Source organism: Eptesicus fuscus, chromosome 6, assembly GCF_027574615.1.
Source record: "Eptesicus fuscus isolate TK198812 chromosome 6, DD_ASM_mEF_20220401, whole genome shotgun sequence".
NCBI classification, from domain to species: domain Eukaryota; kingdom Metazoa; phylum Chordata; class Mammalia; order Chiroptera; family Vespertilionidae; genus Eptesicus; species Eptesicus fuscus.
Window position 1 is genome coordinate 84,420,216 of NC_072478.1, and position 13,456 is coordinate 84,433,671.

A 13,456-nucleotide genomic window follows, 5' to 3' on the forward strand; every position below is an offset into this window, starting at 1 on the left:
GAAGCTTTAAAATGAGATTTGCTAGAGATAATCTGCATATACTTGAGTCACCTATATTTTCTTATTATAGATTGGACCTAGATAGGGACTTAGTGTGTTGGTTTTTTTAAATAGATTCCATAGTTTGGTAGTTAAATTACCTATATGAAAGACTAACTTGTCAAATTGGTTTATTTTTGTGATAGGTTTTTGATCAGTATGTAAAGACCAGGGCAGAGGAAGAACGCAGGGAAAAGAAAAACAAAATAATGCAAGCCAAGGAAGATTTCAAAAAAATGATGGAAGAAGCAAAATTTAATCCAAGGTATGTGGTTCATTACTGTCAACTATCAAAATATGTGTGTGTTTTCTCTTAAGATCAGCTAAAAAATTATAATATATAAATGGTCTTTTGGAGATTTGGATATGGAAAGCTTATTTGATCATTGGTTTCTGTCTTTCTAATGTTCATTCCTAATGTATTTCCTTGAGGAATCCCTGGAGCGCTCTGAGAGGCATTGGTTTTCAGAAGGGCACTTTCGTTTTATATGTTTTCCTGTGGGAGCAAGTTTTCTTCTATAAAAACTGGTAAATCATAGAAAAGATGTCCCTGTCTTCTTAGTTTTACATACAATAAATTGCAGAACAGGGACATTATTTTGATTGAAGTGGTGAAGGGACCTTTCAGTTTTCTAAGTATCTAGGTTATGGTTTTTTCCTATGTTTTCAACTAATTGTTAATATGTATTGAATATATGTAATGGGCTGAAGAAAATGAGACATTTTAAACTTATGTCCCTAGCATTATAATAGCATCAAGTATTGGTTATTTTTTATGTGCTTAAAGATACTTGTGTGTGTGTATATGTATAAAGTGCTTGTGTGTGTGTATGTAAGTATACACAACACACACATATTATCTCATTCAATCTTTAAAACAACCAATATGATTTAGGTACCCCTCTCATACTTATTTTACAGATAAGGAAAGTAAGACATAGCAAGTTAGGTAACTTGCCCAAGTGAATGTGGGATTTCAACTAGATTCCAGTGTTACACCAAAGAGTCCAGGCAGGGACAATTACTTTCTTATTTATGCCTTAGATGTGGTGGTAGGTGGTGTGAACACCTCAGAACATGGAGCATTTCTAAAACTCCAGGGCAGATTCAGGGAGTCTCAGTTTAGTGGCACTTTTCCCCCCCTACTTCTAATTTTATTTTAATTAATTAATTAATTTATTTATTTATTCATTTATTTTTCCCCTCACTGACCTCCCCCCGGCCACCCCTACCTCCCGGTACTTGCCCTCGTCCCCTGTCCCCAGTGTCTTGAGTCTGTTGGTTGTGCTTATATGTAAGTGGCACTTTCTATAAAAGTTCATCTTGCTTAAACAGTTATTTTTGTCAGTGGAGTGTGTTGTTTGAAAGTACACTTGGGATTACAATTTATATTTGAAATGTGAAGAGAACAGTCCTGTGGCGTTAACACAGACGACGGAAAGTAAAGCCAGTAGAGGAGTTGTGGCTGTGAAGCTGCGGCACTCTTCAGGGGTGCTAGAGCTTCAGACTCCAGTGGGAATCCGGCTTTTTCTTAATCCAAAGAGTGAGTTCGTGGCTCACAGTAGTTGAGACTGGGTTGTAAAGAACATTTTTGGAGGCATTTGAGGAAATTTGGACTGTTAATACAGGATAATTAGAGAATTAGTAATTTTCTTGAGTATTGTGGTTAGGGAGCAAAAGGATTTACTCAAGAGATGCATGCTGAAATATTTATAGATGGAGTCCCGTAGTATCTATAGCTTATTTTCAAATGATTCAGCAAAACATAACTATTTATTAAAACCCTTTATGGATCCTGGGAATAATTGAGACTCCAGACGTGTTTTCCTTTTGTGGGTTTGACGAATGAAGTCTTGCTTTATCTCAGTACCCTCCTGATGTTCTTTTGGAGCAGATAGAATTGTTATTGATCGGAATTAACTTTCAGAAAATAAAGCCATCAGGCACATAACTAGAAATTTTAGCACTTGGCTAATTGTACTGTATTGCTATATCATTACATTTAATGCTAGCATAAAGATTATGACCAATTTTGATGAAGTAGCAGAAAATGAGGAATACTGTCCACTGATCTAAATTGCTCTTTGATTTGGAAAAAAGACTAGTGCCACAGAATTCTTTAGTAGAGTCTGTAGATATAAAGCACTGGAGTTTGTTCCAAGGGAAAGAATGACGGGAGAATTACTTAACTTTAGTGCCTATCTCTTCTATGTCTCTTTTCTTTATAAATAGAGATTTCAGGTCAACTCTTGATCATTGTAATTTTCCCAATCCCTTACCACCAACCACTCCACCCCTCTCCTCCTCAAAAAACTCCACAAAAAAACCAAAAACTCTTACTCATATATCACTGCCTCTGAAATGGCTGTCACTGGCTAACTGCTTTTCCTTCATCCAAATGAACAGCAGTTTTTCTGCCTCTTCAATTGTCTGTTAGAAAGTAGTGCTTTTTAGAGTTAAGAGATGAGTCAAATAAAAACATTTCCATGGGAACTTAATGTTAAAACTTCATTGTAGTCTGTTCTGGTAAAACATATTAATTATTTTACTTACAAGCAATATAAATAAGTGTAAAATAACTGAGTTTTCATTTTTACATGTTAATTTTACATATTTAAAAAGGTTTATTCTTTAATCATAGCATTGCTTTTTCTAAAATTATAAAGCAAGATGCTTGATTTATCATGAAGAGAAAAATACTATGCCTTTTCTGGGATACATTTTTATTTTACCTTAGAATTTCATTATGGTTATATATCCATCGTTCAAACCAGGTTTATAATATATCCTTTTGTTAAAAATGTTGAATTAATGACATTATAGTAATGTCAGTTCCATATAAAAGATTATCAGAATCTGACTTTGGTTAGCAGTGCTTAAAAATAGCAAATGTTAGCTCTGAGTGGTAAATCTTCAGTTGATGTTTTAGATTCTGAAGTTAACCAGCCAGTTTTTTCTTTATAATTAAAGTCTGTAATCTTTGTTTAATTTGCTTTATTTTTCCCCCTCTAAAAACATTCTAAATATGGGAATGTTTATTATAAGAGCAAATTCTTATATAAGGTAAAAGCTTCAGATACTAAAATATATCCAAATACATGAAAGCTTTGAAAATACTTTTTATCATGGAGAAACTTATTTTTTATACCTACCTTCATTAGCGCTCATTCACTTCATCTTTGTATTTAGCCTGCTTGGTGTTTGCTTAGCTTTTTGGATCAATCCATTTTTGGTTTTCATTAAATTTGGGAAGTCTTGGTCAGTATTTTTTCTGCCCCGATTCACTTTTTTTCTCTTTTAAGATTCTAATTATACATATATCAAAGTGTTATTATCTCACATGCTTCTGAGACTGTTCTCCCCTCCCTGCAATATTTTTTCTATACTATCCTCTTCTGATGAGATAATTGTTACTGCTCTAACTTCTAGTTATTGACTATTATCTCTACTCTCATGTTAAGCCCATCAAGTTAACTTTTCCTCTCAGTTTCTTTTTTATATTTTCCATATCTCTGCTCAGACTCTCTATTTGTTCATTGACCATGTTTTCAACTCTTATAATTCTTTCAGTATAATTAGTTTGTCTAAAACATCTGGGTATCTTGGGTTTGGCTTCTATTGGCTTTTAAGTTTTTTTTCTATGGATCACATACAAAGAAACATGTATGTTTAGTGATTTTTTTTGTTTGTTTAATCCTCACTTGAGGATATGTTTATTGAGTTTAGAGAGAGGGGAAGAGGAATGGGGGTGGGAACAGAGGAGGGGGAAAAGAAACATTGATCTGTTACCTACTGTATACGCCCCAACTGGGAATCAAACCCGCAACCTTTTGGTGTACAGGACGACGCTCCAATCAACTGAGCCAAACCAGCAGGGGCTGTTTAGTGATTTTTAATTGAATATTGGAAATTATGAATAACGGGTAGAGGCTCGAGTGTGTTATTTTTCTCTGAAGAGTATGAATTCTTGTTTTAGCAGGCAGTTCAATTATTGGCGCATCACAGAAATTTTAGGTTTGATTTTATGCTTTGTTAGTGTGGATCTCAGAAACTGAAAAATAGTTTTCTTAACCTTCCAACTTTGTCTCCCTTGTGATTTTTTTTTTTTTTTTTAGAGTGGAAGGGATGAAGGAGGGAGGAGGGGGAGACAGAGAGAGAGAGAGAGAGAGCACTTCTCAGTCTCTAGCCTCTCTCTTTTGCTCTTAACCACGTAGCAGCTTGGTACAGGAGTGGTCTTTTTCTGCTATGTACAGCTTGGCCTTGGCTGGGGACTCATGGGGAATCCTATGTGATGTTCTTTTGGGGCACCCTCTCTGTGGCTTCTTTCTCTGGCATTTAGCACCCAAACTCTGATCTTTGCTGTTTCTAGCTTATTGGGACCATTGTACTCTGCTTGAACACTAGCTCTCAGTACCTTGGAAATTGACCCAAGGCAGAGGGCAATGGGGCTTACCTCAGCTTTATTCTACCTGTTGTCCACTGTGTGAAATCAGTTGCCTTGTGTATTTTGTCCTATTTTATAGTTGCTTATGGAAGAAGAGCTAATTCAATAAAAGGTATTCCATCATGGCTAGAAGCAGGACTCGGCTTCCTCTTAGGAAGGAACTAGGTTAAGTCTCTTGAAGCCCACACATTCTTTGCTCTCTGATGTGTGGATCTTTCTACCACCATTCTGATAGTAAACAGATCTCTAACCACATTTCACCCTTTAGCCCTTTGTACTCCTTTCTGTAGCTCATTGTTCAGTGGTTAAGCAGATATTGGGACTCAGTGTCTCTTTGGCACACATTCTTGCTGGAAAAATGGTATCTTCAGCTATACCTTTCTACAAGCAGAAATAGCTCTGTCAAAGTTAGCACACTTGCCATTTTGTTACAGAGCAACTTTTAGTGAATTTGCAGCCAAGCATGCTAAAGATTCAAGATTCAAAGCAATTGAAAAGATGAAAGATCGAGAAGCCTTGTTTAATGAATTTGTGGCAGCTGCAAGAAAAAAAGAGAAAGAAGATTCGAAGACCAGAGGTGAGAAGGTAAGACGGTTTTCGTTCCAGTGCTGTGATTGATGGGAGTGCGAATAGGGAGGCACTGAGCTGGTGCTGTGTTTCTTGTCTCATTCATGAGCAAAAGTAGTAATAGGACCCACATTTACTGTTTAGCCTTTTAAATTGACTTTGATAATTGTTTATATGTGTATGTTCCATCACTTTCCATAATGCTTATTTTAGTAGCTTCACTAAACTACAAAGAGTTGCTTTAAATTTTATTAATACTGAGATGCCCGGTAAACCCAGAACTGTTTGTTAGGCTTATCTGTTCACTGGCCAGCTAAGTGCCTGCTAAGATTCCAAGATTCTTTATAGGTGGTAACATTTAAGTTTCAGAGCCTTCTTCATCTTTTTTGCCCTCTAAAAGCATTTTAGTGACTTTCTAATCTTTTAGTAAACATGTCTTACATATAAATTATTGCTTATCAGAATTAAAGGTCAGCTATTAAAGATTAATGAACTTCAAATGTCATTTGATAGCAGTGTCGGGAGTGGAGAGGAGCTCACCACTGGGGAGGCCGACGGTAGGGAGATGGCACCAGTGGTGTGTGAGCCATCAAAACAAGCAGCCACTGCCCTTAGTGTCCCTGTATGCTTTGTGCATGGAGGAAAGCCTCTGAAGCCTAATCATTCCTGACCTTTAGAATTGCTTCTTGTTCCAGGAAGTTAAAATACTACAAATCCTATTAAATGTTGTTAGAGAGGTAATACCACTCTTGTTGGGAAGAAGTCTCTTTCAGTGAAAATAGCAATGGTATTAGATGAAAGAACTTTTTTTCAGAAATAATCTGAAATTTCCTGATTTATTTGGTTTCAAAAGTATATTTTTCCAAAATTCTTTCAGTATTAATATTTCTTTGTAAAGCGATTATGCTTTGCAGAGAAAATGTGCAAAATTGGATTCTACTTAAACATTTTATGTGTTGTGTTAGAAACATGTTAATGAATTGTTTGCTACTTTTGACTTTTAGTTATAACTTACTTGATTAAGGAAAATCAAGTAAGTAGATGATTGATATTGTATGATTTATATGATTGCTTTTATACAAACTGAATGTTTTTCTCTCTTCATTTGTAACTAATTTTTTTCCCTAAACACTTTTTATGTAACTATTTTATGTATTCTGTTTTATAACAAGTGGTTAGACTTTACAGTTTTTTGCTGTTCGACCTGTCAATCAGTTCAGTCTGACAGCTGTCAATCACGGATACGCAAAGTATTATGAGATTCTCTAGTGAGGAAAGAATTGGTATCTCTCTGTGTGGTGACTTTAGCCTCCCGCAGTTCCGGTACTTTACATTTTTTTAGTCTTTTTCCTTATAAAGTGATGACAGTTGTGCCCAGAATGTATTAATTAAAATAAGAAATTAAATAGACATTACTTCTAAATAACCCTAATATATTCAGCTTTATTTTCTTCTGGTTGTAAAATTTTAATTCTTTAAATTATAGGTTTGGTTCTGTACCATTACTAAATTTTAAAATAAAGTAAAACTTTCTCAGCTAGCTTAAAGGATACATAATCAATTACTCACTAGGCCATGAAAGCAGAAATCTTTAAAGTAAGAGTTTAAATATAGTATTATTAAATTCACATTCTGAGAAGTGGTTGGTTAATGTTTTATCACATTCTTCATGACTTTCACTGTAGATTCTTATAAAGTATATTGTCTATACAGTTTTTTTAAATCACATTTTAACTGTGTAATTGAAGAGTAAGATCAGTACCAGTATCATGCTGATATGTTGGAATTTTTCTTTGTTCTTTGGATTCTCTAATCGAATCAGTAGCTGCATAGTAAAAATTTAAAGGTAATTACTTGCTGAGCCAAAAGCCTGTGAAGGACATTGACTTTTGGTGAAATACTGTGTTTTCCTTCAGTAGGCATTTTCAAGCTAAAGGTTACAATTATTTTCATGTAGCCTTCACTGGTAATTTTCAATTTTATTAAAAAATGCCCCCAAACTATTTTTATTAGGTGCGCTTGCCTGCCCCAGTAGCTACCCTCACATTTTTGTTTATTATAATTTACTTATTACTGTAGCCAATTTTTATAAAATTGTGGTTCAAATAATTTACTTTTTGGAACAACACATTTGAATTTATACATAATGGAATTAAGTCTTTTTATGAAATTGGCATTTTCTCTCTCTTCTATTTCAAATTTCCTGCTGAACAATTTAAATATTTTTATTACAGTACATCGTAAGGTTAAAGAGACTATTTTTCCCTATTAAACAGCTTAGATGGGAAGGCACTTTCATATTTGGAAATAAAGTTTTAGTTAAAGTTTACTTTGGCTATATATCACACATTTAAAAAACTTTGATGATTTTGACGTTATAGGCTTTGTTTTTAATATTTGAAAATGATTTTAACTTCATGTAAATTCCTGTGGCTTAGAAAGATTCCTGTTTGCTACAGCTTGCATGTCTATTTAGCATGAATTTTATAAATTTTGCCTTCTAGTTATAACTTGCATCTAGGAATTTGGTGTTTATCATCTCAGATACAAAGTAGACAAGATGAACAGTAAATTTATGTTATATCACTACATCAAGTGGTTTCTTTATCACTGCAAATGCTGGGTTTCTGATCCAAACAAAGGCAAGAGCCACTACTGAAATCCACAGCTGATTAGTTGTTGTCTTTTTAAAAATTCTCTAATGTAGAAACGATTTCTTATAATCTTACAAGTGTTTTCCAGAAAGGACATAAACCTCCCTTTCAGTCCTATTATAGGAGGAAATGAGAGGGTTGGAATAGGCAGAAAGAATGATTATTTATTTTGTGCCCACACATTTAAAATTCTGATTCCATCCCTAATTTATCATTCCCTTGGTCAGGAGGGAAGGCAGCATGCTTAATCTCTATGAGGAGGAGAGGTTCTTGACCTGGTCAAAATCCTCTGCTGAAAGGCCTTCGGCTATCTTGATATCTTTCCTGGGAGGAGCACAAAATAATTTAGATGAGCCTAATTTTAAAACAGATCATCAAAGGATCATAAAATAAATGCCTCATTTATCTCTTTCTTTCCCTATTTAAAAAAAAATATATATATATACAGTTTGAGATAGGGTTTCTAAGTATTGCATATTTTGATACTATAATACCTTTGATATAATGTTACTAACTTGGTACTTCAGTTGTTAAGTATGTTACTTTGTTGACACGTATTCTGAGTTGTATAATGGTGAAGGCATACATGTTTAATAGCTAAAAAGTATAGAAAATCTGAATGCAGTTTTTTTAGTAATGATTAATTAATTATGACCAACAGAAATTCTATAATTTTCTTGTATATAAGGTTAAAAAATACCTTGCCCTTTTTTAAAAAACATGAAAATTGAACTTATTTTTTTGTTTTTAGATATTTGATAGTTTCAGGTTTGTAATAAATAAGACTTGCTATTTGTGCTCAACTGTTTCTAAATCCTATTAGTTTTAACAAACAAAAATTTTATTCATCTACTTTCTAAAATAAAGCATTCTTACCAGCTTTATGTTAAAGTATTTTACTATAGTTTAAAGCTGATTCTTTGCTAAAAGTAAATTCAAATTCACATTCTTTATGAAATATAGCAGTTCTGAGATCAAATATTATAAACAACATAAAAAGTTTTTCTCTATATTTGAATAGCCTCTATGTGTGTTGATTTTTATATTTCATGAAAGAGTAATTCTGATATCCTCTTTTACTAAAACATTGTATCCTGAGTAAGTGCATTTAAAAAGTTAGTCTTATTTTTAAGGTAAATGAACTTTTTTTTTTTAGTTGTAAAATTTAGATATGAGGAATTTCTCATTTTTTTCCTTCATCTTGTTTTGAAATGTAGATTAAATCGGATTTCTTTGAATTATTATCTAATCATCACCTGGACAGTCAGTCTCGATGGAGCAAAGTAAAAGACAAAGTAGAAAGCGATCCACGTTACAAAGCAGTGGACAGTTCATCAATGAGAGAAGACCTTTTCAAACAGTATATTGAAAAAATAGCCAAGGTAACCATTGGGCTGCTTGTCCTTTAACCATCCTATATAATAAAGTGGGGATATGCAAATTGACCGTCACCCCACCACAAAGATGGCTGCACATGCAGCAGCCAGGCCAGGGGACCTCAGGCCACGCCCCCTCCCGGCAGGGCTTGCTGGGGGACCTCAGGCTGCTGCCCCCGCCCCAGCACTGGGCCAGGGGACCTAAGGCTGCTCCCCCCGCCTGGCGGGGCTTGATGGGGGACCTCAAGTTGCGCCCCCCCGCCCTGGTGCTGGGCCGGGGTACCTCAGGCTGCTCCCCCCCGTCCCGGCGACAGGCCAGGAGACCTCAGGCCATGCCTCCCGCCCCGGTGCCGGGCCAGGGGACCTGAGGCTGCGCCCCTCCTCCCCCCGCCGCTCGGCAGGGCTTGACAAGGGTGGGACCAGCCAGGTCTGGATCTAGCCCAGTCAGGGGTTGCCAGCCGGGTCTGGGTCTCGTGCGATTTTGAGGTGCACGTGGGTGGGCGGGGACTTGACTCTGGGTCCTGTGGTGCGCCCCAGTCTCTGACAGGAGGAAGATTTTCATATACATTTTACTAATTTTCTTTCATCTCTGACACTTCTATTATAGAGAAAGGGCAAATAGCAATATTAAAATATTTCCTCTAATCCCCTTTTAATGTGCACGAATTTTGTGCACCGAGCCACTAGTGGAATAATAAAATCCTTAATTGCATTATAATGGTGTTCGCTGCTGTTTGGGGGTTTGGCATTTTTCTTGTTGATATTCTTAATATAAGAATCTAGTAGTTGATTTGGAAATGGGGTACAGTGTTTAGATATACAGTATTCTTGGTAGGTTTAAAATTTTGTATTTGAAAAACTTAGTTATTATGTGGGAACATTTTGATACAGTTGGTAAAAAGGATAATGTAATTTCACTTTTACAGAATTTAGACTCAGAAAAAGAAAAGGAGCTTGAAAGGCAAGCCCGCATTGAGGCTAGCCTTAGGGAACGAGAAAGAGAGGTTCAGAAGGCTCGGTCCGAACAAACGAAAGAAATAGATCGAGAGAGAGAGCAGCACAAACGGGAAGAAGCTATCCAGAACTTCAAGGCACTTCTGTCTGACATGGTATTTATTGCTCTTTCACTATTTTTTGCTCTAAAGTACTGGATATTAGAAATCCATTGCATTACCTCTTAGTGAACATTTTAATATTCTTTAAATTGACTGTGACAGATACAATTTGTTAAGTTATTTATAAACTGTTTTAAAATTGAGTGCTTGATATTAGCCCTGTTGGAACAGGCAAACACTAGTATTTAACATTTTCAGAAGTGAGATCATTTATTTATATGAAAATTCATAATCTTTTAGTGTCAAAGCTTTATTTTTATTGGTCTTGATAAGTCACACTTATAGGCCATAGTAAGAAACAAGTGTGCTGAACAGAATTTATCTCTTAAAAAAAAATTTTTTTTTTAATTTTAGAGAAGGAGGGAGAAAGAGAGAAAAAGAGATAGACATTGATCGGTTGCCTCCTGTACATACCCAGACTAGGGATGGAACCCACAACTTGAATGCGTGCCCTGACTGAGAATCAAACCCAGGACCTTCTACTGCTTGGGACAAGGCTCCAACCAATTGAGCCACCCTGGCCAGGGCATAATTTACCCTTTTATTTTATTTTATTTTATTTTATTTTATTTTATTTTTTTTATTTTTTTAATGAATCTTTATTGTTCAGATTATTACAATTGTTGTTCTTTTTACCCCCCAATAGCTCCCCTCCACCTGGTTCCCACCCCACCCTCTGCCCTTACCCCCTACCCCCCCACTGTCCTCATCCATAGGTGTACGATTTTTGTCCAGTCTCTTCCCGCACCCCCCACACCCATTTCCCCCCGAGAATTGTCAGTCCACTCCCTTTCTATGCCCCTGATTCTATTATATTCATCAGTTTATTCTGTTCATCAGATTTTTTATTCACTTGATTTTTAGATTCACTTGTTGATAGATATGTATTTGTTGTTCATAATTTTTATCTTTACCTTTTTCTTCTTCCTCTTCTTAAAGAATACCTCTCAGCATTTCATATAATACTGGTTTGGTGTTGATGAACTCCTTTAGCTTTTTCTTATCTATGAAGCTCTTTATCTGACCTTCAATTCTGAATGATAGCTTTGCTGGGTAGAGTAATCTTGGTTTTAGGTTCTTGCTGTTCATCACTTTGAATATTTCTTGCCACTCCCGTCTGGCCTGCATAGTTTCTGTTGAGAAATCAGCTAACAATTGTATGGGTGCTCCCTTGTAGATAACTGTTTTTCTCTTGCTGCTTTTAATATTCTCTTTGTCTTTTGCTCTTGGCACTTTAACCTTTGCACTCAGATGTCAAGTGTGACTCGACACAGTTAGCATTGGTAGCAGCTCTTTTTATAATCTTTGAATGTATCAATAATTTGAAATATAAAAAAATCCAAATAAATAAGTTTGTATGAAAAGAAACTCCAGTTTTTTATTCTACTGCCACACTTTGTAAAATCTGGGGTATTTAAAAAATTAAATCCTGAGTAGAATAAAGGAATTGAGAAAAAAGCAAGCGAGTGCAAAGGGTTAATTATGATGTGTCTTGGTGTGGTCCTCTTTGGATTCCTTTTGTTTGGGGTTCTGTGCACTTCCTGGACTTGTAAATCTATTTCTTTCACCAGGTAGGGGAAGCTTTCTGTCATTATTTCTTCAAATAGGTTTTCAGTCTCTTGCTCTCCCTCTTCTTCTGGCACCCCCATAATTCAGATGTTGGTACACTTGAAGTTGTCCCAGAGGCTCCTTACACTATCTTCATATTTTTGGATTCATTTTGCTTTTCCGGTTGAGTGTTTTTCGCTTCTTTGTATTTCAAATCTTTGACTTGATTCTTGCGATCCTCTAGTCTGCTATTGGATCTCTGTATATTATTTTTTATTTCAGTCCGTGTATGCTTAATTTCTAGTTGGTCCTTTTTTATATCCTTGAGGGTCTCACTAAATTTATCGGCCTTTTCTAGAAAATTCTTGGAAAACCTTATAACTGTGGTTTTGAACTCTATATCCAGTCGTTTGCTTTCCTCCATTTCTTTCATTTGTGACCTGTTTCTTTGTCTCCACATTTTGGCTGCTTCCCTGAGTTGATAGAGTGGCTTTGTGTGCTAGGTGTCCTATAGGGCCCAGTGGCTCAGCCTCTCCAGTTACCTGAGGTGGACACTCTTGGTGCACCCCTTTGTGGGCTGTGTGCACAGTCTTGTTGTAGTTACACCTTGATTGTTGTTGGTATCACTGGGAGGAATTGACCTCCAGGCCAGTTGGCTGTGAGAATCAGCTGTGTCTACGCTGGGAGAACTTCTGTGCTGGAGACACCCTTATGAGACAAGACTTGCAAAAGCCTCTGCACTCAGCTTGGATGGGGCGGAGTCTCAGGGCAGAGCCAACAGTGATGGCTTCCCATCAGCCCTGCCCTAAGAGGTCCCAGTGTCTCAGTCTCCCGTGGTAATCGCTGCAAGCACCTCTGAGAGAAAGCCGCCCTCGAGTTTCACCCACTGCCAGACAGTCCAGTTTCTCCCCAAATGAGTCTGGGTCCCCAGAGTCTCGCCTGGAACTGGAGTTCAGAGCCGTCGGGAGCTTTTGTCTCCCTCCCAATTGAGAAAGTCAGCTGCGTACTCAGTTGCCAGGCCTCTCCGCGCGCACCTCTGTACCTCTGCCTTCTGCAGCTCCTGTGAGTCTCAGTGTGCTTTTCTCTTTCCTTCTAGTTTTAGAATTTCCACTCAGCCAGCCTTCCTGTGGTTCTGGATGATGTCCATTTTGTCTTTTAGTTGTAGTTTTGAAATAGTTGTGCGAGGCAGCAGTTTAGGTGTTTACCTATGCCGCCATCTTGGTTTCTCCCTCCCTTTATTTTTATTATTTTTTCAATATGTTTTTATTTATTTCAGAGAGGAAGGGAGTGGGGGAGAGAGGGAGAAACATCAGCGATGAGAGAATCATTGATCAGCTGCCCCTATACGCCTCACACTGGGGATCGAGCTCGAAACCTAGGCATGTGCCCTGACTGGGAATGAAACCGTGACCTCCCGATTCAACCATTGAGACCACATCACCAGGCTAATTTACCCTTTTTGTTGATGATTTGGCGTCATCATTGTGATGACCAGTTATTGTCTCTATAGATGGTATGAGAAGTAGGACTTGGGGGGTGCTGACTCCAGGAGATACCCTGGAACTTTCTTGAAAATACTTCTGCATTACCCAGGGTTGTTGAAATAAGTAGAGTATGAGGTCCCTACAGAGAATACCCCAGACCACACTGCTGTTCTATTGTTTTTTTCCCCTTTGTCACCATCTTTCTGTCAGTGGGGCTCTTCAGTGGGGC

The 13,456-nt window shown here is 36.9% G+C and overlaps 1 protein-coding gene across 2 annotated transcripts in view; it reads left to right on the forward strand.

Moving 5' to 3' along the window:
* TCERG1 (transcription elongation regulator 1) overlaps positions 1 to 13,456 on the forward strand; it is a 61,012-nt gene that overhangs the window by 40,751 nt on the left and 6,805 nt on the right. For both annotated transcript variants that reach the window (XM_054718015.1, XM_054718016.1), the window contains 4 exons: positions 186 to 304; positions 4,918 to 5,068; positions 8,922 to 9,086; positions 10,007 to 10,189. In XM_054718015.1, coding sequence (XP_054573990.1) covers positions 186 to 304; positions 4,918 to 5,068; positions 8,922 to 9,086; positions 10,007 to 10,189 — 618 coding nt within the window. The remainder of the gene's footprint in view (positions 1 to 185; positions 305 to 4,917; positions 5,069 to 8,921; positions 9,087 to 10,006; positions 10,190 to 13,456) is intronic.